We start from the raw sequence: 26,710 nt of genomic DNA, 5'->3' as shown, positions 1-26,710 counted from the left end.
GTCCATGGGCAATGCATATATGCATATAAATTATTTGGCTAATCTTTTCCCGTCCCCTCCACCCCGCACCCCTCTGAGATCTGTCAGACTGTTCCATGCATCCATGCTTCTGGACCTATTTTGTTTGTCAGTTTATTTTGTTCATTAGATTCTACATATAAGTGAGATCGTGTGGTATTTGTATTTCTCTGACTGACTTATTTTGCTTAGCATAATTATCTCCAGGTCCATCCATGCTGTTGCAAAGGGTAAGAGATCCTCCTTTTTTACAGCTGCATAGAATTCCATTGTGTATATGTACCACAGCTTTTTTATCCACTCATCTACTGATGGGCACTTCGGCTGTTTCCAAATCTTAGCTATTGTAAATAGTGCTGCTATGAACATGGGGGTACATATATTCTTTCTGATTGGTGTTTCAGGCTTCTTAGGGTATATTCCCAGAAGTGGGATCACTGGGTCAAAAGTCAGTTCCGTTTTTAATTTTTTGAGGAAACTCCATACTGTTTTCCACAGTGGCTGCACCGGTCTGCATTCCCACCAACACTGCACTAAGGTTCCCTTTTCCCCACATCCTTGCCAGCACTTGTTGTTTATTGATTTATTGATGGACACCATTCTGGTAGGTATGTGGTGATATATCTGTGGTTTTAATTTGCATCTCTCTGATAAGTGACATTGAGCATTTTTTCATGTCTCTTGGCCATTTGTATGTCCTCTTTGGAGAAGTGTCTATTCAGGTCCTCTGCCCATTTTAATTGGATTATTTGTCTTTCTTTTGTTGAGTTGTATGAGTTCTTTACATATTTTGGAAATTAACCCCTTATTAGATTTTTCATTGACAAATATGTTCTCCCACACAGTGGGTTTCCTTTTCATTTTGATGATGGTTTCTTTTGCTGGGCAGACACTTTTCAGTTTGATGCAGTCTCATTTGTTTATTTTTTTCTTTTGTTTCTCTTACCCTAGGACATGTATCAGTGAAAATTCTGCTACATGAGATGTCTGCAATTTTACTGCCTATGTTATCTTCTAGGATTTTTATGGTTTCATGACCTAAGTCTTTTCTCCATTTGAGTTTATTCTTGTGTATGATATAAGTTGGTAGTCTAGTTTTATTTTTTTTGCATGTAGCTGTCCAATTTTTCCAACACCATTTATTGAAGAGACTATCTTTGCTCTATTATATGCTCTGGCCTCCTTTGTCGAATCTTAATTGACCATAATGTTGAGGGTCAATTTCTGGGTTCTCTGTTCTGTTCAATTGATTTATATGCCTGTGCTTGTGCCAGTACCAGGTTGTTTTGATTACAATGGCTTTGTGAGTTATTTGGACTCTCTTGTTGGAATTGGTTCTTGACCTTTGTTGTCCCATTCATGGGTGGGGTCTCCTCTCAGGCAGGCTGTCTGTGAGGCTCAACCCAACCACGTCGTTTGAGCTGTTGTACTGATGCTGACAGGAAAAAACAAAACAAGAAAAAAAAACAAGCCCTGGCAGGTTTGGCTCAGCGGTTAGAGTGTCGGCCCATGGACCAGAGAGTCCCAGGTTCAGTGTACCTCAGTTGCAGTTTGTTTCTGGCCCCAGGTGGGGTCATGTGGGTGGCAGCCACTCGATGTGTCTCTCTCACATCAATGTTTCTCTCTCTCTCTTCCTCCCTCTCTCCCTCCCGCTCTATCTGAAGATAAATGCAAAAATATCCTCAGGTGAGGATAAAAAAAAGAAACAAAACAAACACATACAAAAGAACCAAACAACAACAGCAAAAACAACACAAAAGAAAAGAGAATTAAGAAAGAGAAATGAGAGCAAGAATAATAAAATAAAAATTAAAAATAATAATAAAACAAAATGAAAAATAATATTGGAAAAGGGGAAGAAAAATTAATATGAAAGGAAAGAAGGGAGAGAAGAAAATAAGAATGAAGAATAGGAAAAGGAAAACGGTAAAAAAGAAAGAAGAAAAAGAAAAATATGAAAAGGAAAAAAGAGAAAGAAGGAAAAAATAAGAAATGGTAAGAAGGGAAAGACAAAGTGAGAGAAAGAAAAAAATGAAGAAAAGGAAAGAGGAAAATAAGAGATATGAAAGAAACAAGAGAGAAAAGATAATGAAAAATAATAATACCAAAGCAATAAAAAAGAAAAAATGAAGAAAATAATGGATTAAAAAACAAAAAACAAAACCAAGAGGAGTTTGCCTTGGCCAGGATTTCTCTTTGGATCATGCTCTTCTGTTGTCTGAGGCTAACTGTTTTGAAGGATGATTTGAGGCCTCCCAGGAGGCACTTTTGTGTTAACCAATGTCCGTAGCTGTCCAGATTTGGCTCCCTGCAATGAGTTCAAAGCTTCAAGTGATCCACCGCTGTGGCTGCCTCCACTGGGCTTGGCTGCCCATGGCAGGGGCCAAGCTGAGCTCCTAGGCCAGCTTTTTAGCATGTGGTCCTAGGGCAGGTCAGCAAAAGTTCAGACTTCAGGGAAATGGTGGGTGTGTTCCCTGTCCAGGGCCAGATGTCTCAGTCTGTCCCAGAATATTTCCCAGACCTCAGCAGGGTGAACCCCTCTTAGGCAGGTCGGTGGGGTCTACCGGAAGCCAGGAGTGTCTATCAGCTCTCCTATGGTAGGAACTCCCCAGCCAGGTTCCTGGAAAGTGGGGGGAATGGATCTGCCCCAAAGCAGATTCAGGGTGGGGTGAGCTGTATCCCAGGAGATACCGTATTTTTTTTTTTACCCCAGGCTTCTGCGGCTGGGAGGGCCTTGCATCTCTCAGGGAAAATGGCTGCTGCGATAATGCTGGGGATGACCCAGCACAGGTACCCCTGCAGCACTGCCCCACCACCTTCCTCAATTCCTTCCCCTCTCCACTCTCCTCGGGCAACCTCAGTCCGCACCGCTCTACCCCCGCCAAAACCTAGGGTGAGGGGCTGCGAACAAACTGTGCGACAGCCCTTTAAAAAAAGTGGCTTTGTGTCCAGGAGGCTCAGACTGTCCCTGGCAGATAGCAGCCCACCGCCTTTCACTGCTGGATGCTGTGTGGGCAGCTGGTCCAGCTCTGGCGGTCAGGTTGGGGCCCAGGCCTCTCTCCTCTCAGGGTGAACCCCTGGCAGCCAAGATATCCCTCCTCCCCTCGGCCTGCTGCTCCTGGGAGCTGGGTCAGCCTCTCTCCACCCTGCCTTTCCTACCAGCCTCAAGGTGGTTTGTGCCCTTCCTTGTTTCAAAGTCTCCTCTTCAGGTAGCCCTCAGGCAGTAATTCAGGGTGAATATTCCCCAATTCAGTTTTAGTTCCAGTTTGGTTCTGGGAGGAGGTGCGAGAAGGACCCACCTACTCCGCCACCAATTTAAAACCTTCCTCATTGGATTTTTCAACAAAACTCTGTCTTCCTTCGAAATGCTGTCAGATTTGTCCTCTCGGGATGGGGGGGGGGGGCCTTAAGCAGCCATCTCATTTTGCATTCCCGCCTCAGCATCTTTCCTATCAAGCCATCCCTTTCTTCTCCCTTCCCCTCCCCTAGTCCGAGGTTTTTGGGGGTGTGCGCAAACCCTGCACACGTGTGACGGTGAGTTGTGAAGAGTGTTAATGTTGTGGGGCTCCCAGGTGGAGCTTTGACTGAAGCAGGCATTTTCACGAAGTATGGAGTGGGGTGCAGCACACCACAGTAAGAGGCTTCACGCCCTGTCACGTTTGCACCAATAAGGATTTCCAGATTAATGGAGTGTGCAAGGACTTTGCTGCGGGATGGTCATCAGTTCTACTCAAACGGCATGGAGATGCTGCAGGGGAGCTGGTTGCTGGAGTGGTGCTTCAGATAGTGGGTATACATGAGGGATGAATGGGGTGTGTGTGTGCTGTAATTACTGCTGACTGGTTTTATCTTTCGGGTTCTTTATCCTTCCTCTGTTCCTCCTTCCCCCTTTCATTCTGCTTTCTTTCCTTTTGGTTTTTAAACATTAAAGTTGCACCAGAACATCTGTACCAAAATGTGAGAAACATTGCGCTCCCAAGTCCAGCGTATGTGTCACATTTCCATGATTCTTTCTCCAACTGCTTCATTCAATATGTTTCCTTTCTAGCTCAGTACCAAGAAGTTTGGTGCCCATATAAGCTTCTAGAAGCAAATGTCGTTTTTTGCACTTTCTCGGGTTTATCTTTTTTATTAAGTTTTTCAGAGAATCAATTTACATTTCTCTTTTTCAGAATGTTTTTTTCCTCTTATTGTAATCAGTTGCCTTTTCCTAGTTTTAAAAATTATCTTTGTTGTCTTTTATAAGTTTTAAATGAAGTACATTTATTTCTTTTTAGAAGGCATTTAAGGGCATATAATTCTTGACACCAGCTTGACTGTGTCCTTCAGTTTTATATGAAATATTTTCCATTTCTTTGTTTTAAAGAAAATTGAAATTTTTCTGTTTTGATTTTTCTCTTGGATTTCAGGAATGCTCAAGAGTATTTCATTTCCAAGAAGTTATCATTATTTATTTATAATTTTATTGGATGTGATCAGAAAGTGAAGTCTGTATAATTACTACTTTTCGATTTGTTTAAAATTTTTTCTCACGAATTGTCAAATACACAATTGACATAAGTTTTCCATAAATATTCATTAAAATTATCTGTTTTATATGTGGTATACATATTAGGTTTGTTGCTCATATCATTCATTTCTTCTGAGTCCTTATTTTATTTTTCTAGTGCTGTTCAGTTCTAAACCAAGTATAAAATCTATCACTATCACTATCCTATTCTTGCATTCCTAAGAATGTTTGCTTTATGGTTTTTTGGTTGCTTTGTTGTTTGTTGCAAACAATTTTATGATGATTATTCCTTCTTTATAAACTATTTGTTTACATTATCAAATGATCTCTTTATTTTATTTATTTTTTTCCTTTATTGATTTTAGAGAGAGAGGAAGTAAGAGGGAGAGAAAGGTAGAAACATTGATGAGAGAGAACATCCACTGGCCACCACCCACATGCCCGAAACTGGGAATCGGGCCCACAACCTGGGCATGTGTTCTGACCAGGAGTCGAACCAGCGACCTCTTAGTGCATGGGTCGATGCTCAACCACTGAACCACACCAGCCAGACTATTTTATTCAATGTGTTTTTTTTTTTATCCTCATCCAAGGGCATTTTCTTGCATTTATCTTCAGATAGAGCGGGAAGGAGAGAGGAGGGAAGAGAAAGAGAGAAACATTGATATGAGAGAGACACATCAACTGGTCGCCACCCACACGACCCCAACCGGGGCCAGGGACAAACTACAACCGAATCCAGGACTCTCTGGTCCATGGGCTGATGCTCTAACTGGTGCTAAGCCAAACTAGCCAGGGCTTATTTAATTTTTAAAACTATTTTTAATATTAACATTATTAACATTATCACTCTTGCTTTACTTTTGATTGCATTTGGTAAGTCTTACCCATCTATTTTCAACTTTTCTTTATTAATAATGGGTATGTTCATTAGAAACTACCTATAACTTGATTTTACTTTTTCAGCCCAATCTATTAGTCTTTGTTTTTTAATGGGAGAATTGAGTCTATTGATATCCAATATAATAATCAATGAACTTGATTATATTTCTTCATCTTAATTTGAGAGCACATATGTCTATTTTTATTTATCAAATACAGTCATGCGCCCAGTCAGTGTGGCTCAGTTGGTTGAGTGTCATCCCATGCACCAAGAGGCCCCTGGTTCAATTCCCAGTCAGGACACATGCCAGGGTTGCAGGCTCGATCCCTAGTAGTGGGTGTGCAAGAGGCAGCCAATCAGTGTTTCTCTCTCACATTGATGTTTCTCTCTCTCTCTCTCTCTCTCTCTCTCTCTCCCCCTCTCTCTTAAATCAATAAACACATATTTAAAAATACATAAATACAGCCATGCTCAGGCAATGCTGAACAATTACTTGAGTTGCAGTCTGGTTAAGCTGCATTTGAAACGGCAGTAGGCGCTCCACGTGGAGATGACTGTGGGACCTTGGCTGTCGAAGAGGACGGGAACCTAGGCCAGAAAACATGACTGGACAGTTACGTATTGGCCTAATCTGTGTCATTAGTCAGGGTTCTCTAGAGAAACAGAACCAATCGATGAGAGAGAGAGAGAGAGCAAGAGTGAGAATGAGTGAGAGAGAGAGAGAGAGATTAAGTTTAAGGAACTGGCAAATCTGAAATCTGCAAAGCAGGCTGGCAATGTGGACATTCAGGTAGGAGGTGATGTTGCAGCCCCGAGTCTGTGATCTGCAGGCTGGGAACTTGGGCCGGGTTTGCACGTTAGAGCCTTGAGGCAGAATTTTTTCTTTGGGAGCTCTCAGGTTTTGCTCGTAAGGCCTTCGACTGAACAGGCTTACCCGCGCTGTGGAGGGTAATCTGTTTGACTCAACATCAGCTGGTTTCGGTACTAATCCCATCCAAAAAATACCTTCACAGCAATATCCAAACTGGTGTTTGGCATATAAAATTAACCGTTACCTCAGCACCATAGAAAAAGCTGACTCAGTATGAATGGATAATTCCTAAAAGGAGCAACAACAAACAAAAACAGAGCCCAAGGTCAAGGGCTTAGCATTAGGCCATTAATTACCACAGCTGTTTCTCTTACTTCACTCAGAAATCCAAGTGTCCCCATTCTTTTGATGATATTTAAAGTGTGTTCTTGACATACAAAATGTATACTTGTTTTTTTTCTTTTTAGTGTTTGTCAGTTTTACTTTAGACCAGACCTTCAGGTCGCAGACATTTCTTCAGTGCCTGCTGTTTCCTCAGTGTCCTCTGCATGCTAGTGGTCTGCTTGTCCTGGGGTTAAGATTGTAGTGTGTTAATCCTGCCCTGTCTAGTCCTCACAGGCCTCCATGCAGCTTAGAGCTAAATAAATACCACAGCTCCCTTCTTGCTGCTGGGCTGATCGACTGCCCTGGTCTGGCCGGTTCCAGACCCCATCCCATCCGTTGACTTGGTGTATCTGGGAGGATCTGCAGAAGGTCTCTGTTTACCCTTTGCAATCTGATATGTACTTTCAGGTTAATTTACGAAATAAATCCTTCCAGAATGGCTTAGTTTACTTATGATTTTAGTATCTCCAGTAAGGAGAGCAATTTTATTAAACTAGGAATCACAGTGCCGAGTGGTTAAGCGCATGTGTTTTGGGTTCAAATCTTGGGTCAGCCTGAGTGCAAATCAATACTCCAACATTCAGTAGCCATGTAAATTTACTCAAATTACCTAACCTCTCTGAGGCTCACTTTCTCCCTCTGTAACATGTATTAAATGTTCTTGAATCATACTATTGTAGTGAGGCTTAAATCAAGTAAGGATTGGTTATTTTAATTAGTGTTGCTTTTTTTCTACTCAAAAAAGTGTTTCTTTTCTACAAGACAACTTCTAATTCATGTTTCTTTAAGAAACAAACCCACGTGCCATAAATGGTTAACTCCAGCCTCTTTCAGCAATTGTTTGTATTCTTATATTTTCATGGTTTTTTCAGTGAGCAGTTTTCTGTGTCTGTTATAAAATAGGTTTGATGAAACAAATTCAAGAGAAAGAATCTTATTTACTATCCAAGTCAAACACAGGTACCTCTGATGTTGCTAAATTTAGAGATAAAAGACTCCAGCTACATGATCTATTGCTCTCTGATTTGGTTAGTGCGGTGCTCAGTTGCTGTCGGGCAAATCACAATATAATACGAAGCTTAGTCCTACTTGATAATTTCATGTAGGGACTTTAGAAAAAACCATTACTGGACTGGTCGCCTCTAAGCAAGTCTTGGCATTTCTGCCTAGCCCCCATATGTGCTGTCCTTCTTGCTGAGATCATTGTTGTCCAAAACTTTCCCCACTCTGAATATTGCAAGATTCTCACATCACCATAACGATGCCATTGCTGGGTACAAGTTCTTCTGTAAGTCTTTACCTCTGCCTGCCCATGAATGGGTTAATCAGGCTGCTGTTACATCTGAGTTATTTCTGTGACTATGTCCATTTCCCCGACATTCAGATTCTGACTCTTCTCACTCTCTTTTCCAAGCTTGAAGTCAGTAAGTAAAAGCTAAGATAGTGTAGTTTCCTAAATAACCCAAAGAAAAGATTCTGCGTAATTGATAACCCCTCTGCTCAGTCAGCTTTCGCAGGCTCCTCTGTAATGGAACTTCGAGGAGTAACTGTAATTGAATAGTGCTCCGCCCCATTTTCTGATTTCAACCAAATAAAGCCTAGGTCTGGTTATATCTTGTTTTTGTTTGTTTCCTGTTGTGTTTGTGCCCCACTGGGTAAAGCACAAGCGTGGGTTTCATCTGGATGTATTTTCTTCTCACAGAGGGAGTAATTGAATCTCTGACAATAGTCTTGCCTCCGAGGAGTGTTTCACCTCAGCTCGGGGCTGCTATATTAAAGCAGGCTAGCTCTCGGTTCCCTTGGAAGGTAATGTCCCATCTGTTGACTGTGAACTATGGCAGTGAAAAACTCCCAGAGCAGTCAGAGGAGGGGGATCCAAAGCATTTACAATTCCTTCAATGGAAAGAGCCATGCTGTTTTTACCCAGGATTGCTCTCTGCACGCACGCACCTGCACAGACTCAGCAAAGGGTGGAGGTTTATATTTGCTCTCTGACCTTCGAGGTTTGCAGCAGGTCTGTGGCAAGTTAAAGCAGTGTGCAAGACGGCTGTGTTGTCCAGATTCTGCCTTCAAGGGCTTCCCTGATCCCGGCTCAGTCCACTGAAGAAATTCTGCCACAGCTTTTGACAGCCATTTGATAACATCATTATAAACTCTCATGGGTTTGGAGCAAGTCCCATTCCAACCTTGCTGGTCCTTCCAGGTAAGCAATATTGGAGCTGGGAGTGTCTGCAGTAAATTTAGGGATGAGAGGCAGAGGGTTGAACTGCAATGTCACCAAGAGGGATTGGGCACAAATTTGGCAGAAATATGTCCAAAGCTTTATGCAGACATCAGGGATACTATCACATTTGGGATAGTAAAAAGTGAATGAATGAATGAAGGGCTGAATATCTTAGAGCCTGTTGATCATTTCCAAGAAAAGCCAGGAACACTGATTTTGATGCTATCCTGGCAATTTGTGCAAGCTAGGGCAAACACACCAAAGATGTGTTAGTAAAGAGTTAAAAAATTTTTCAACACCTTCTACTCCCTCTGCCAGCCGGAGGCCAAGAGAAAATGCACACACACATTTCAGCAAGGAACCTGTTTTGCAAGTTTTACTGGTAAAAAGTAGGAAGGGGTTACTGGAGAGCAGAGTAGAAAGCCTTACAAGTATTGATTGAAGGTTTTTCAAAACCTACATTTTCAACGTAACTTTATCCTTCAGAGAGAGGCACATGTGCCACTGTAGGTTTTTCTTCAACCGATTAAGTGCATTGTTAGACAGGGAGGGGCAGATTAACGAATGCCTATAATTTTGATCATTGTTTTCTACAAAACAGCTCAGGCTTTGAAAATGAAGCCATCGTTCTTGGCTAAGTTTTTGCCGACAGCACAAATTATACTGTGCAGAGATCCAAAGCCCCTAAAAAGGTTTCATTAATGAACAATTTCAGACGATTGTTTAAGTCTTTGCCTGACAGGTAATGTTGGCACGTAGAAAAGTGGGGTTAGGGTTTCCATGGAGATTTATGATGTCATGCTTGAAAGAGCATGTCAAGACAGCCAATTTAACAAGTAGCTACTCAAAAAGTCCTATAGGCTGGAAGTAGGTTTTATGCAAATGACAAGAGTTTCACTGGGAAAAAACAGCAAAACAGTAGAGAGACATGGAGGGGGGTTTACCTGACAGCTCGGAAGGATGACCCTGGGGTCCATTAGAGACAAAACTTCCAGAAGAAGAATTAGCTCATCTACTTCAACTGCTGCCTCACCTGTGGAGCTCTGAGTACAGGTAAATAGGCACTTTTTCTTCCAAGTTATTGCCAAAAATTGTGTGGAACATTGAGGTCTGTTTCTCTGCATTGTTCTCTTGGCAGGAAGAACTGAATCAATAAGCACAGCTTTCCCACACGGAACGCTCCTGCTTTGGGCTGTTTTTTTTCAGGGCTTTTCTTTTTCTTTTTTTTTTTTTAATTGAAAGAACAGATTTTTGAATAGAGCTGAAAAACAAGTGGTGCATTATGCATTGTGCTGAATATTCCCTGTAAAGACTGCTGTAAAAATGACTTAGATAAAGGTTAGAAGGACGATCTGAGACTTGAGCTACTATATGTCTTTGTGGATTATTCTCAGGTATTTTGTTTTATGAAACTCTTAGAACAGACCTGAATTGGGACTGCATGTATTTCTTTATTTTCAAGTTCTAAGACGCTGAAGATAAAACCCTTGGAATATTACAAAAACAGTCAGGTTTATGTCCACTGCTCATTTTTGGTGTGTGTGTCTGTATACCTTTCTTAGAGAGGCATTTTATACAAAAAATATATATACTGTTTGAGATATCAGAGTTTGGGGACCAGAGGGAAGCAGTACTTGTAAATTCTAAGAAGGCAGATAAAGGTTTCTGGGGTGGGCAATGGTGGATAAAGGTAGTTTTTTAAAGCATTTCTTTAGAAAGGAAACCTCACTTTGGCGGTGGTATGGGTTTTGTTTGCATCAGTTACTAGTAAGACTGAGTCAACAGTCTTGCCAGCGATGTGGAGGTGATAAAAATCACTCAAGGTAGCTGTGCACCTGCATAGTTGACTTAAAGGGGTTAGTTTGGGGACATCAGGCTGTGCCGTGAGTAGTGAGGCCCGCCGAGTAAAAAGAAATATAGAGCATGTTTGCCTCTTTTCATTCACTGGGTAAGGTTAAAGCACAGGGTTAAAACGCATTTTAAGATACCTGTGAAACGGGAACCTGGGCTTTTGAAACCAAAACTATTTAGGAGCAAATGGACAGGCAGTAAAATAGCTTTTAAACTTTCTAATATGTAAGAATGTGAACCTCTTGAAATTTGGAGTCGGATAGTGTGGATTAATTGATGCTCATGTTAGATGGTTGTTACCCAGTGATTGCAGAACAGTTGAGTGACCGAGACCTGTCCCCCCACATCAGAATCCTGGTTTTGAGTCCTGACTTCACCACCTACTACCTGTGTAACTTTGGGAAAGTCAAATAATGTTGTTAAGCCTCGGTTTTTCTCCTCCATGAAATAGGGGTGATGGTAGCCGTATTGTGAGGATGAAATGACAAAATTTTTGCACAGCATTCATGCTCCACATGTTAGCAATTGTCTTTGTTTACTACCCGTGGGGCCCTGGATTGTTTATAAAGTGTTTCCCACGCTCTTTCCTTTATCCCTTCATTGCGACGGCCCAGTACCATCAGCGGTCACTTTATTCCTCCTTCACAGATGAAGAAGCCGTGGCTCAGAGAGCCACTAAAATACACAGCCCAGGACCCTGCTCTTCTACATTTCTTGCTGTATTTTGTCAGTTTAGAAGTCTAGAAAAAAAAAAAAAAAAAATCGATGCATTACTGAAATAACTCCCAGCAGCAATGATTATTTCTATAAATTAATTAAAATTGCAGAATGTTAAGTGTGTCAGTGGAGCTAGGATATTCGTGGTTCTTACGTTAATTATGTCTGTGACACTTTCTCTAGGTAGACCATGGAAGTGGGGTTCATCTACTTTTCGCTGGCACCGATTGATAGGAGCTCAAGTTACTTTACAGATGTACCATTTTAACTCTTACCTGCCTCTGAGGTTTCTTGGTACTGCAAGAAGGGCCAGGTTTACCTGTCACGGGGATCCTGAGCAGGAAACCGAGTCACCAAGGGAGGTGGGGATTGCCACAGGAAGCAAGCGGTTGGGCACACTGCCTTTTCTCGTTTTATGTTCTAGACCTTGACACCCTCCCCGCCACTGTCTACACCCCAAGCCCAAAACAGCCTGTGATCATATTCTACGTTGAGACAAATATGTTTTTCATTGTGTTATTTTTCAGCAGCAGTGTTTTTAGCCAGGGAAAAAGCACTCTATTAGTTCCCGATGACTTTTTCAATTTTTCCAAGTTTTCCACATCAGACTGTCCAGAGTTGTTTCAGTTCCACACTTCTGAAAGAAGGGTCTTAGCAGGAATATTGGGTGGGCTCATTGAGTGGGATTCACAGGCGTTCTGATCTCTGAGCTGTGAGGCCGAATGCATTCTGTCCGGACACTGTAAATAAATGTGGCGACCTGAAGGGATTAGGCCGTAGTCCGGACTGCCGCTCCCAGCGCTGGTTCTGGGCACTGGAAACACTCTGGTTGTCTCAAGGGCAAAATCTGTGAGCCTGAAAGCAAATATTTATTTCATTCAAAGTTTCTATTCCAAATATGAGCCACCAAGTAGCAAGTTGAAAGCAAGAGTTGTGAAATCACACAGCTGTAGGATGCCAAAATTCCAAATAGGTTCAGAATTGCTAACGAATATTCTTACACATTTTTTTTTTTTACCCACAGACCCTGTTTTAGAACTTCATTAAAGCTTTTTATTACATTTAATTGTTGTATTGTTCAGAGATTATCTGTCGATTAATGAGTGGTGATTGCATCTAGAAATCTGCTTTGTGCCTAGCGGGGCATAGCGAGGGTTGGTGCGTCAGAAGCGACGAGAGCACAGCGATTCGAGGGCCAGATACTCTGGGTTCAGGTCTTGCCTCCATGACTTACAGGTAGCACAGCCTTTCCACTGAAGGACATATGTAGGTCTTTTTATATTCCAAATAAAATGTAGCATTAAAATTTAAAAAGCCTTTGAGCAACAGAATTAGTGATCCCTAAATATTACCTTTTTCTCTTTTAAAGCCTTTGAGTTTCCATGGAAATTATTTTTTCAGAAAGCAAGGCGCTAAAACCTCCCGGTTCCGGACCTGACATGCGCCCCTCCTCCTGGGCAGGCAGTGCTGGGCTCCTCGGGGAGGGAGGGAAGCTCGTTCTTGAAGTTGTTCACGACTCGGCTTGATTATTGCTACTCACTAATTTAACGGGTTCAGAGACGCTCCTGTTGTGAAACTGGTGGGGAGTAGTTTGTAAAAATCTATTTTTTTAAATAAAACACTCCTGGAAAGTGATGTCATCCCAGACCAGGTTGCTCTTCTCTTCAGACGTGTGGCCTCAGAGGGGAGCTGGAGGGAGTCCAAAGGGGCTTTTCTCCTCCAGCAATCAAGCTTCACATCGCCTTTCCCCCAACCTATTTTTAAGCACGTGAAACCGGAGTTTAGTGAGAGCTGAAATTCCTCAGGCCACCTGAGTTGGGGACTTGCTTTTGTGAGGAACCGAGAAGCCCCGTGACCAGGCATGCCTGCGAATGTGGCCACTTCGTATTTCAGCGTGGGATTTCCTCAGAAGTTGTTCTGATCTCAGTCACCTTTTCTGAACTCTCCAGATTTGCTTTTAACTTGTAACCATTCATGAGGGAAAATATGGGGAGGAGGACTTTTGTGTTTTTTTCTGGAGGCATCATATCAAGATAGACAGGATTCTGAGGTTATTCAGTCTATCTCCTATAAAACCAAAATGTCAAATTCTCCTTGATTGGTGATGATGTTTGTGACATCTAGGCAACCGAAGGCCTTGGGACCTCTGGGCTGTGTTGGAAAGAGTGGAATTCAGGACAAGCTTAGTCAGGGAGGAGCCAGGGAGGGACAGGATGGAGATGGGGATGAGCTTTATCCTAACGGCAGGCTTTTGCGTCAGACAGCAGTCTTACAGGCAGCAGAAAGAATCTCAACTACTCATTTGTATGAACGACAAGTGCAAAAGTAAACGTATTACACATTCGGAGAGCTCCTGCCCTAGAGACCTCACAGAAGAGAATGTCCCGCCTACTGGGTGTACAGTCAGTCCCAGAAGGGCAGGTGGTGGGGTCACTTCCAGCCTGTGTGCCTTGCACGACTCTTCACTCCCACTCCTGTCCGCTTGCTCATGATTATGCAACAGAAGAGATAATGCTGTTTCCCATGCACGGTTTTTCTAGGTTGGTAAATGCAGATGATCACGTTGTCCCTCACAAACGCAGTGTGGGACTGTCCTCAGAGCTGTGGGCCCGCCCTGCCTGGGTGCCCTGCTCTGTGCTCTGCTGGCACCGCACAAGGAGGGAGCAAGGACCCATCTCAGAGCCGTTGTTGCTGGTCCGTTGGTGGTGCTGTAAGCTGTCCGGAGAGGACTTTGAGCTTCCTACTTGCCTACTTAGAAACAAAGCAGGCTGCTGCCTCCCACGTGCTCTGGAATGGCCGAGCAAACAGAGTCAGGTGAGCCGTTGGGCATTTTTGGTCTTTGACACTAAAAATATTTGTCAATGCCCCTGAGAATGCCACATGGATGCCAATGCGTGTATTAGTAGCAGTCATTAGGAAGGTACATGTATTCTGTTCCAGAGGGACAATTTTTGAAAAATAATCTCTTTGAGTTTTGCTCAAGGAAAGGTGACATGGGCTCTCTTCATCTTTAACTGTAACTTTATTTGAATCCCTTTTCAGTTTTAAGACTACAGAAGAAAGCAACTCTAGTGAATTGCCTCATTAAGAACAATTTTCTATTTCTCCTTTTGGAGCTTGTATGCGTGCGTGTGTGTGTGTGCCTGTGTGCGTGTGCGTGTGTGTGTGTGTGTGTGTGTTTATGCTGTGAGTACAGCACAAACTGATTTAAAACTATTCTCCTTTCAGAGCAGTTGTAGAAGTGGCCCCATAATATATTACCTTGACCTCTTTTCATTGCTGTTTCGATTGGTTCTTTTTCCTCCTTGTTATGAACATAGCTACGATGAACGTCTGTGTAATTGTGCACATGTCAGCAAATTGGAAGGACAGATCCCTAAATGTCAAATTACTAGTCTATTACTACTAGTTTACCAGCATTACTAGTGTTGAAAGGTATTGCCAGTTTTCTCTCAAAAGGACTTGCCAATTTATTGTGTCACTGAATGTTTGAGACTATATTATAGCTACAGATAAGACAGCTCACTGCAGTTGTGACGATATATGAACTAGACGCTACGTGCAGGTGGGCACATAACCAAGTTATATTAAATAAGCAACACAACTTAGATAGCAGTATAGAGAGCATGATCCCTTTTATGTTAAAAAAGGCTGAATCCTATTTGTATGAAAAGCACATCCATCATTTTCTGTGTCCTCATCTGTACATTAAACATTTTTAAAACGATGCCTGATAAACTGGAGAGTGCTAGTGAGGACACAAGCTTTTATTTGCTATTTCTGTACCCTCTACTACTTACATTTTATCATATGTATATAATACTTTAAAATTCAAAAACTAGTTGCAACAAAACAGCTGTCCGGGAGTGTGATGTGTGTTCTCCCAGGGGAGGCCAGCAGCTTTCAGGTAAGCTACGGAAGTCGCTCTTTTCATCTCACGCCAAGCCAGAACACGTTTGGGCTTTGACACAGCTGTCCCTTGAGGAAGAAAGGGATTCTCTTTTCTTCTCTTTCCCGGAGCAGGTCTTCTGATGACATTAGTCGCCTCATTTCTAGCCGTAGAATCTTCCCTAACCAGTTTATTCCAGTCAGGATCCTGCTTTTTTAAATAAATGCCGTTTGAGGTTCTGAGTATCAGGTGTGTTTTGATCAAATATACGTACACTGCCTGAAATTTTCAACCAAAGCAGTAAATTCACCTTCCCAGGTGGGGCATCTTCTTACTCGCTGAATAAAACATTCGCTTCAAGTTCAAGTTTATAACTGAACTATATCCTTTGCCAAGTTACAAACATCAGTTTTGGATAAAGGGTACTTAGGGTTTCATATTAAGTCTATGACTACATAACTGTGATTCAGTTTCCTAAATTAAAAATAAAACTTTTTAATATACAGACTATTTTTACTTGAAAAGACTTTTTCATTTCTACAGCAAGACAAGTCAAGAATAGAATGATAGGATGCCTTTGGAAAGAAAAGGAACAGTATTTTATACTTCAAAGTCACTGGAGAAAGCTTCAGACAGTATTTTAAACTGCAACTACTTCTTAATTCAGATGCACAGAATGCAGTCAAACCACAGTGTAGGAGATTTGATCTATACATTTCTTTTGCACTAATCAGTACCTATTTTTACTGTAATTAGACTTTTCTTCCTTTCTCCTTCTCGGTTAACAGCTCCTTTGGAAACTTTACGTTTTCCCCAGATACATTCCTTGTCTACTTCATAAAGTATCTCAGTTGTGCAGTTAATTGCAAATATCTGCAAAAGGGAACAAACGTAAAGTCAAGTCTCTGAATGTGGTATTTTGTGAACAAACGTATGCTTGACACTAGTTGGTAAACATAAAAAATAATGAGGAAATAACTATGCTTAGAGGCAAAAGGGGAGAGTACTGGCTGTGATGTACAAAACAAGAAAAGTCTTCATTTAAGCAGTCCCGCTCAAGAGAACATAATTACCAGAGTCTCAGGGTGGTGGCAGGTCACTGTCAGTCTAACTGAACTTTTTCTATATCGTTAGAAAAATAGACCAAGCTTCCTATGTCTTAGGGTAAGGACCATATACTCTTCCTAAGACATTAAATCTCACTGGCTTTTTAAGACAGATACATTCAAATCTCAACGGCCTTAATGCATGACAACACAATACAATGAAAAACCTTCCCTGTATGCATTCAAACCACTGCAAAGAAGTACTGGATTGCCCACAATATTATTACCTACTGTATGCCAGGAACTTTCACACAAGTTTTCTCATAAAAAAGTTTTCCTCTAAAAAAACCATACAAATAGATCCATATCCACAGGGGAACCGAGGCCCAGAAGCCTCTAGAGACTTGATTCTTTGGGCAACAAGGGATTTGAACCCAGCGATTCTGACGCAAGCCTGGGGCTTTTTGATGGGATGCCTGAGGTGTTGACTTTAAAAACTTGTTCATTTTATGAAAGTGGATTTCCAAACGGTTTAATCACTCAGGGAATGATTTCCTTCTTGCCTCTGTAGCCTCCTGCTCGTTTTCAGGAAGCCTACCATTTTTGCCATTTCAATGTTACCCAAAGGGTGGACTTGAAGAAACGGAGGAGGTTGGAACAGTGATTGGTTCTGCTACTTGCTTGCGGTACCTCTGAAGTCGAGCCTGGAACTGGCGTGTCAGGAATGTACTTGTTGAGCAGCCCTGTCCCTGGCATTAGTGGGGAAAGCTACATGCCTCGGTCAGTTCCCCCTCAGGACCCGGGCTCCACGAGCAGACCTTCAGCTTCACCCCCGAGAAGAAAGGTGTGCTGGTTCACAGGTCTCTCTTCACAAAGGGGTGTTGCTCACACGTTTGCCTAATAACCCCCAAACACACTGACTCCCTTAGTTCTGTGACCAGTATTTGTTGCCAGTCGTTTTATGTGTGATTGCAAAAGTTCTCAGTGTAATTGAAGGGACAGATTGGGCAACTTTCATAGGTACATTTCTTGTACCAGAGAAGTATAGATGAAAGGTACCAGGCCTGGGGCCAGGTTTTCCAGAAACACCTGCATAATGACTTCTACAAATTTTGATAATCCACCAAAACCTTGTAGAATCAGAGTATTTCATAAACGTCGAATTTTTTTACATTTGGAGGGGAGAAATCAGATGATCAGGAAACATTGAGCTCAGATTCCTTTGTTAAAAGTTGTGTTAGAGCAGCTGCCCCGTTAAGAAGGGGGTACAGCCCTGGCCAATTTGGCTTAGCAGTTAGAGCATCTGCCCGAAGACTGAAGGGTTTCAGGTTCAATTCTGGTAAAGGGCACGTGCCTGGGTTGCAGGTTTTCCCAGCCCTGGCCAGGGCTGTACAGGAAGCAACTAATCAATGTGTCTGTCTCAATATTGATGTTTCTCTCTCTCTCTCTCTCTCTCTCTCTCTCTCTCTCTCTTTACCTCCCTCCCACTCTCTCAAAAAATAAGAAATCAATGGAAAAAAAATTTTAAAGATGGGGATACAGGTTCTCATGTTTCCACAAACCCTGCACTCTCCATCCCACACCTGCCTGCCCTGCCTGCGGGCTCGTCACAGCCCACTGTCTTTCACAGACCTGCCCCTGGGAAGGGCCGTGGTGAGGTGGGACGATCCAGCCTCAGTTGTTGGACAGACATAATTTCAGGAACTGATTCTACCACGTACACTGTGTTTGGCCTTGGGCAAGTCACTTGATCTAAGGAAGATTCCATTTCTGCAGCCAGGTGGTTTGCAAAAGGGGGAAGTGTGAGTGGTTCCTAACTCTTTCTGGCATGTAGCAGACGCTCCAAACATGGAAGCAGCTACCGTGGGACCTTGAACAACAAAGGGGTGAGGGGCACCAACCCCTCCTGTGCAGTTGGAAAATCCATGTGCAACTTTTTTTTTTTTTTTTTTGGTTAATCCTCACCTGAGGATATTTTTTTCCATTCATTTTTAGATATAGGAAGGGAAGGAGGGAGGGAGGGAGGGAGGGACAGAGAGAGAGAGAGAGAGAGAAACATCAATGTGAGAGAGACACATCAACTGGCTCCCTCCCACATTTCCCCAACCAGGCCGGGGATTGAACCCGAGACCCTTTCGGTCCACAAGCTGATGCTCTAACCACTTAGCCAAATTGGCCAGGGCCCATGTGTAACTTTTGACTCCCCTGAAAAACTTAACTACTAATAGCCTACTGTTGACTTACAGATAACGGTTGATTAACATATATTTCATATGTTATATGTACTTTATACTGTATTCTTACAATAAAGTAAGCTAGACAAAAGAATAAGTTATTAAGGAAATCATAAGGAAGAGAAAATACATTTACAGTATTTATTTTTAAAAATTATGTATAAGTGTACCCACGCAGTTCAAACCTGTGTTGTTCAAGGGTCAGCTGTACAACGGAAACATCTCACAAAACATTTTGTGAGAAAGAATCAGCATCTACCAATCAGAATCTTAAATACTCACAGGTCGTTCAAGGTGGGAGGGACCTTACAGCTGCTACGGAAAACATCCTACCTTCATGCAGAGGGACTAAGGCCAGCGGAGTTCACTAGTCCAGGATTACTCTCTTCGGGGCAAGCAGGTGCAGGGCCCACCCAAAGTCCTCAGAGTGTAGTTTGGAGAATTAAGTAGGTGAAAGTGCTTCTTGAATTATTAAAATTGAGAACAAGGTGGTTTCTATTAACATGAAGATGGTACAGCTACCTATGATCGTCAGATTAGAAAGAACGAAGTATCATTCATTCATTCATCTATTCAGTCTCTAGTGTGGACATGCCCAGCGCTGGCACTGGGAACAGAGCCCTGGGCTAGGCTGACAAGGCCATTGCCTTCAGAGAGCTTAGCTTCTAATGCAGGAGGCAGAGGAGAAAACAGATATTCAGATGACTTCGGATTGAGATGAGTGCCGTGAAGGAAATGAAGAGGATGACAAGAGAATGAGCCAGTCCCCTAATACACAGCCCGGCAAAGCATGGAAGTGCAGGACCCCAAGAAAGAAAGGGGCTTGTCTGTTTAAGGACCCAGGGGACCTAGGAGACGTAGCTGGGGGGTTAGTAAGCCACGAAAAGGAGTTTGGATTTTTTTCTTAGTGTACTGCAAAGGATTTTAGGAAGAGGAGTGATCGAATATTTTTAGCTTTTGTTTGAACACTTATTTTACGCAGAAGCTTCTTTTGGATGGGGTAGGGGGACTTAAATAAGGTGGCCTCCTCTCCCTTCATCCCTGTGACTATCCCCAAAGGACCTTTGGTATACTGTGAAGACCCCAAATGCAGAAAATTTATAGACTCCTGAGGACCTGTGACTTGCCCACCCAGGGTCTCATGCCTATTATCCAGAAATACAATCCTGTGTTCTTGCTATTAACCCAAAAGCTGAATGCTGGTATTTCTTTCCTTGTTTATTTTTTCCCAGTTCTCAACACTTTCATTGGGTCTCATGTATTCAGAGTGTCCAGTCTCAGGTCACTAAAATATTTTCTTTCAACCACAGTAAAAGGTGTAAATCGAAGCAATAAGATCTGAAATGGGACATGCATGTCATCATCCTGAACTGGGGTTTCCTAATGATGTTTGAGAAGTCTAACCGTTGCCTTTTCATCTGTTCTCAACTCGCAAAAGAAATCATTAATTTATATTTGAATCCAATTTACTTTTTTTGTTTGTTTCGTGGTCGTTGATTTGAGGTATGGTATTAGCATAGTTGACTCCATCAGCTTCCACACAGAGCCCACTGGAAGCTTCTGGCTGCTCATGGCTTGGTCCAGGCCCTCAAACTGCACCCGGCTCAGGTTGGCTGAACACTTCGGCATGAATCGTGCAAGTCCCACTAGCACCTTTAATACTAAGTGTCTTTAGGTTTGGGCTTATTTGTAAAAACTATGGAAAAGTATGGAAATGCTGAAAAGACCAGTAGATAGCATTCCACTCACTTGTTTTACAGCTGAGGAAACTGAGCCTCAGAGAACTGATGTGACCTCATAGGTTGTGAGGGCCAGAGTGAGTCTGGGATCCAGGTTTCTAACCCGAGTGACCCTTGCACACCAGCACGTGTTCTTTGGAGATGGTCCTGAGACTTCGGGTTTGGTGAGCGGCACAGGTTGCACCATCAGAAAACGGGGGCATGTCCTTCGGGGTAGCTCTCAAGCATCTGGATGCGACAGCCTCTTTCTTTATTCAGTTGTTCTAGAACTTCTGGCCTAGAGGGTTTTGAGTCAGATGTGGCCACAGATGAAATATACCATGACTGCACCACCTTTTGGGATGCAGCGATTATACTAAACACTGACGTTGAGACTGTTGGCAGTTTGGGCTTTGCCTCATGATGGTAGAGATGCAATAGATACATTTTGATATGAACTAAGTAAAGATCTGTCCTTTTTTTTTTTTTTTTTTATCCTTACCCGAGGACAGTTTTTCATTTTTTATTCAGATAGAGCAGGCGGAAGAGAGAGAGAGAGAGAGAGAGAGAGAGAGCGAGCGAAACATCGACGTGAAAGGGACACATCAAGTGGTTGCACCCGCACAGCATGACCCAGCCAGGGCCGGGGACAAACCGCAACCGAGGTACATGCCCTTAGTGGGAACCAAACCGGTGTCTCTGGTCCACGGGCCAACACTCTAACCACTGAGCAAAACCAGCCAGGGCAAGATCTGTCCCTTTTAACTATGGAAGTGCACGTGAATATTAACTGCCCCAATGTGTGCTGAGGAACTTCAGCTAGCCTCATCCCACTTTGTTTGACTCAAATTTTCTTTAATGAGCGGTGTGTAGGCCGAGCCCAGTTGGCCAAGTGAGTTATACGGGAAAGAGGCCCATTCTGCCCTCCTCTTTGGTGTCCACATCCGGATCTGGATAAACCCCACCCTGGGTCATTTGCATAGCAATGAAAAACCGGTATTTTCTATCATGAATCACACTTCAAACCCTGGGCCTCCTCTGACAGGGGTGTGCCAGGCCAGCTCAGGGAAGGATGGGCCCTGCTGAAGGCCAGCTGAGCATGGAGGGAGAAGGTCCTGCAGCCTGTGAGCCAGGCAGGTGACTGCTGATGTCCGCCTGTGGATCTTCCCATGGAGCCATCTGTGTGTCCTCCTGTAGACCGGCCAAGAAAGGAAAGTGGCTTCCTGAGTTTCTGCTGTCAGGGGCCCTGCAGGGCAGCAGACAAGAGCGAGGTACAGAAGTGGGGTGGTCAGGGTATTGCCGCCCTCCCTGGGGTCTCATCTGCTGTGCAGCACCCTCCTGACTCTCTGGCAGCCACCTGGACTCAGGTGTTCCCCGCCGTTTATTGCCAAGTGAGAGCAGGAGAGGGCCCTGGGTCACATGGCTTCTTTTGCATTAAGTTGTGCTTCGGTGCAGAGGGTGGTTGCCCACAGCCACTAAACCTTATTGAATAATAATTACTTTTCTTTACTCTGAAAAATCTCCTCCTTTTCTATACAAAGGTAGGAAGCATTTTTTTTTATTATTATTATTCTTACCTGGGGAGGATATATTTATTGACTTGAGATAGATAGATAGATGATAGATAGATAGATAGAAAGAAAGAAAGAAAGAAAGAAAGAAAGAAAGAAAGAAAGAAAGAAAGAAAGAAAGAAAGAAAGAAACATCGATTGGTTGGTTGCCTTCCCGATTGGAATTGAACCTGCAGCCTTACTTATATATGGGATGAAGCTCCAACCGAGCTACCAGGCTGGGGTGGAAGCATTTTTCCATGATTATACAGACTGTCTTCAGATAAAGTGTAATCTGTTTACCTTGCTGGACTGTGAATTAAGCAGTCTGTGGGATGCTGATTTGCAAATGCCACAAAGATTAAAATTCTGAGTGCTTCCAGTTAAGAACTTTCTCAGAAACAAGGTAACGAAAAATTGCAACAAAAACTGCTTTCCCTCCTTTGGAAAAAAAAGCTTCCTCTCCCTTTGGTTCTGCCATAACACTTTGGTTAAGAGTCTCTTCAAATATGCAGGGCTGCTTCTGAACCGGTCTGAATCACCTTCTCAAAGCCTGGAGGAGGTTCGGCGTGTTCTGTCTTGTTCTTTCCCGACTTGATCCCCACTCACAGACTCTGCTGACCTGCCTCAGCTCTTCCCCGTGCATGAGAAGTAGACCTGCTTTCTTTCCATGGGGAAAACATTTTCAGACAGGGGAGACTGAGGTTCATAAAAGGAAAAAAGCTTCAAAAATAAAAAGCCCTAATAGGGGAATTCATTTGATGAGTTTTGTATCAGTGTCTGACTTCCCATTGCCAGAATTAAGATGTTCTGAAAAGAAACCTTAGGAAAAGCATCACAGTTACTTAGTTTGATGTAGGAACAGAATGGGGGAAAAGGTCAATGTTACAAAAGAAATTGAACCAGAGGTGCTTTATAAAAGCCTGTGTTTTAAATTTTAATAGAAGCAATATGAGGATTTGGATTGTGTGTGTGTTGTGCGTTTGAGCATTGGAACGTTCTGGTTCATACTCCTGCTTGCAGTCACAGAGCTTGACCCGCCGAGCTGCCTTCAGACATCTGTGGGCTGAGGTGATAGCGAGCTGGCAGCCGAAGGGCAGGGGTTGAGGTACAGGAGTTGTGTCGGTGGAGAATAACTACAGGAGAAAACATGATAGTCCTTTATTATTATTATTATTATTATTATTATTATTATTAATGTATTGATTTGAGAGAGAGGAAGGAAGAGAAACAAAAACATCAATTTGTTGTTCCACTTATTTAGTCATTCATTGGTTGATTCTTGTATGTGCCTGACCAGTGGTGGAACCCCAATCTTGGGGTATGGGGTCAATGCGCTAAACAACTGAGTTACGAGCCAGGGATGTTAGTCCTTTATATAAAGAAGAGGAAAAAGGCCTAGGGACCAACTATTGTAAATTTTGGACTGGGCAGAGCAGAGGGATTTGGGTACCTGTGAATGTATTTAACCAAGATGGTCAAAAAAATATGAGTGTTGTGAAGTAACAAAGTCACGGTATTGGTGGCAGGATAAGGAAGGACAGGGAACTTCTACTTGAAGACTAGTTCTGCCAGAACAGAGGATTTAAGAGCATTCCACTTTGGAGAGGCCCTTTCAGTCTCTACCAGTTTTTCTAATCGCTTTTTGAAACGGGTCAGCGAGGAAATGAAAAGGAAGCTCTCGTTTATTAGAGACGTGGCTGGCAAGAAGCGACATGCATGTTCGAGGGAAGCCGGAGCTGCAGGGAGGGGAGGGGCTTGGAACTGCCCGCGAATTCCCGGAGCTGAGCGAGCCGAGCGGAGCGCGTTCGCGCAGATCCCCGGCCCGGGAGTGCAGCCCAGACAGGATACAGGACCTTCTCCTTTCTCCTTCTCTTCCTCTCCCTTCAAGCCTGGATCAAACTGGGCCTCTGGCTCCCTCACACAGTCCCAAGATCCTTGTCTCGCTGAGTTCCTACCTACTTACGTCTTCTTAGTTTTAATCTGAGAATTAATTTCATCTAACTCGGATCAAAATCTAACAAGAGAATCAAAGAACATAGGGGCTGAAATATATTTCCAGCCACCCCCAAATGACAGATGAGGTCAGGGAAGCTGGAGAGTTTAGGTAATGACTGATTCAGGCTTCTTGAGAATAGCCCCCTCCCCCACCTCTAGTTTAAGACCTCTCTTGAGGAAGGGCAGATAACAGGAGTCCCAGGTAGCTTGGGCACATACACACCCTGATGTCTCCCTTGTGCCCCAGTACCCTGATTTCTGATATCCCTGCTCTGGGTCAGGCCGGGCTCCCCGACTCCTTGCCTTCCTCGGGGCACCACAGGAGGTGGCACAGAGAAGCTGAGCTGTGGTCCATCCCAGGGAGCCTGCCTCCCGGTGCTGGTATGTCCCTCTGTTAAAACTCTGGTGGCGAGTGTAGCAATCCTCCTCTGATCTGTGGATTTGCTTTCTGTGGTTTCAGTTACCCACGATCAATCACAGTTTGAAAATATGAAATGAAAAACAATGTAAATGTTTGAAATCGTGCCCCGTTCTGAGCCCGTCCCACGCAGGACTGCGTCATCCATTGGTCCATTGTATCCACCTGTAGATACTTGCCATCCGTTAGTGACTTAGTAGCTCTCCTGGTTATCAGATCTGCGGAGGTATCGCAGTGCTTGTTTTCAAGTCACCTTTATTTTACTTAATAACTACCCCAAAACCATTCACATAACTTATTGCATTATATTGTTACAATTGTCCTATTTTATTAGTTATTGTTGTTAATCTCTTACTGCTCTTAATTTATAAATTAAACTTTATCATAGGTGTGAATGTATAAGACAGAACGTAAGTATATATAGGATTTAGTACTTTCTGTAATTTCAGGCACCCAGTAAGGGTCATGGAATGTACCCCCACAGATAAGGGGGTATTACTGGACTATCTATGGTAAGTGTTATTAGCCACACAAATTCTGGATGGGAAAAGAAAAGCAATTGTAGGGAAAAGGGAGAGTATCATACTTCATCATTTGTTGTGTTCTCCAAACCCCAACTGTGGAAATAGACGCACACACACACACATACACACACAATGAGATAGGATATTTGTAATCCTGACTGGCTTTGAAAATCTGGGGCTACCAGTTGGACTCTGTGAAAAGCGAATATGAAAAAGCAAATCTGTGCAAGTTAAGGCTGGGAATGGGGGCCTGTGACTCAGGGTACAGTCTGTTTAAGTTAAGTATTAGGAGGAATAATACTAGAGCCACCATGGGCTGCAGACAGCGCTTAGATGCAATTCCTGCCATCCAGGGGCTTATGCTTGAGCCCATAGATGCCTATCAGCACAGTGTCATCACAAAGGTGACGGCTTTTTCCACCAAGCTATTTTCCTGTAAAGCCCAGGGCTCAGGGGCAGCCCTTCCAAGACTGCCACTGTCTGATTCTAGCAGATGCACTTGGGGAGAAGTTAAGTTGCTTTTTTCCTGTTCAACTGTGATGAGATTCTAACTAAAGTCAGAAATCAAGGGACTGTGTTTGCAGGGGACTGGTAATTTTTAAAACAGAGTGATCTTTCTCTGTGTCTGTGTTGGTGAACATTTCATTCAACAGAAAAATAAGGGTGCAGGTTTACATTTAACGTTGACATTTTCTAATAGTCTTTCTTCACCGAAAGCTTGGAATTCTTTGGAATTACCCTAATTGGAACTTTGTTAAAATACTTGGCACTGAAAATGGGCCCTAAGTGGGGGTCCCTCCTGGAAAGTCTTAGAGTCTGGAACTGACCTCTGTGTTTCCCCTACTCCCTCCCTCAGGGAGCCTTCAATGCGGGCAGGCTCACAGGGTCCCACCTACAAGCCCCTGTGGAGGAGTCACTGCCAGGCTGATACTGAATATATTCCTTCTCAGTGCTCCTCACCCCTTGACCCTTCTTTCCCAAAAGGAGAAAGAAGAGGGTGTGAGAGGTAAAGCAAACAAACTTCTACTCCTTCACTGCCCTCCAGGCCCAACTCCCCCCACCCACACACACACACACACACACTTACACACACACACACACACACACACACACTCACACATACCATGAGGTGGAGATTCTTTCTCCTGTGAAACTGGATTCTGAAAGGCCAAACCACTCTGTGTTTTGGCCCAGTTGCTCAAAAGAGCTCAGGTGTCTGAATTTGGAATTTCCCTGTGGTTTTAAGATTTGGTCTTGCAGATCTGTCCGCTGTAGGAAGCTAGGGGCCTTCCTTGGGTGCATTTTTCTCACCCTGCAAAGATAGAAAGGTTTAGGCCTCATTATGTGGGCCTGAGTTGGAAGGAAGGATCATTTAAATCAAAGTATTCTCACTTTAGAACCATAACCTGGATTTCGTGTGTATGTGGTGCCAGCTGCAAAAATGAAAACAAGAGTTAGATCTCTGAAGAATTTAGGAAGAGCGTGCAAAAACAAGTGGTTATACTTCAGGTGCCCCGTTTTCATGCATGTTCCCTAGAAAGGCTCTCTGAAACCCGTTAGAGAGCCGGAGACGAGGTGAGACACTGTGAACAACCAAGTATCTGTTAGGTCCTGTTATGTTCACACCTGCCACAGTCAACACTTGAATTGTGTAGTTGTCACACTATGAAAGGCACAGACATATTTCAAATGCTTCTTTGAGCCTCTTGGTGTTTGCGCTTTAGTAGTTGAACATGCCTAACTTCCTTTCCTGCAAATTCTGACATGTTAATAATATCAGGTATGGTTAGTGGTGTTTTTCTGATCCTTTCTGGACTTCTCCTTCCTCACCATCTCCCATAACCGTGTAAAGCCTAATTCCTATAATAAAATTGATATTTTATTTGAAAAATAATAATTTTTTAATATAAAATAGTCCACTAATAGCTTTATCTA

At 43.1% G+C, this 26,710-nt stretch overlaps 1 protein-coding gene across 4 annotated transcripts in view; it reads left to right on the top strand.

Annotated features, from left to right (window-relative positions):
* KIAA1217 (KIAA1217 ortholog) overlaps positions 1-26,710 on the top strand; it is a 307,954-nt gene that overhangs the window by 21,905 nt on the left and 259,339 nt on the right. The window contains exon 1 of one of the 4 annotated variants that reach the window (XM_036275678.1): positions 9,845-9,883. The exons of 2 other annotated variants lie outside the window; for them this stretch is intronic. Coding sequence is in view for 1 of the 2 variants with exons in the window: in XM_036275661.1 (XP_036131554.1) it covers positions 21,455-21,556 (102 nt within the window). In the remaining variant the exon portion in view is untranslated. Of the gene's footprint in view, positions 1-9,844; positions 9,884-21,383; positions 21,557-26,710 lie in introns of those variants that run through there. One more of the 4 variants, XM_036275661.1, reaches the window with a different exon arrangement.

Source organism: Molossus molossus, unplaced genomic scaffold, assembly GCF_014108415.1.
Source record: "Molossus molossus isolate mMolMol1 unplaced genomic scaffold, mMolMol1.p scaffold_m16_p_1, whole genome shotgun sequence".
In the NCBI taxonomy this organism is placed as follows: Eukaryota; Metazoa; Chordata; class Mammalia; order Chiroptera; family Molossidae; genus Molossus; species Molossus molossus.
The sequence above is the reverse complement of the archived record's forward strand: the minus strand, read 5'-3'. Positions and strand labels throughout refer to the sequence as shown.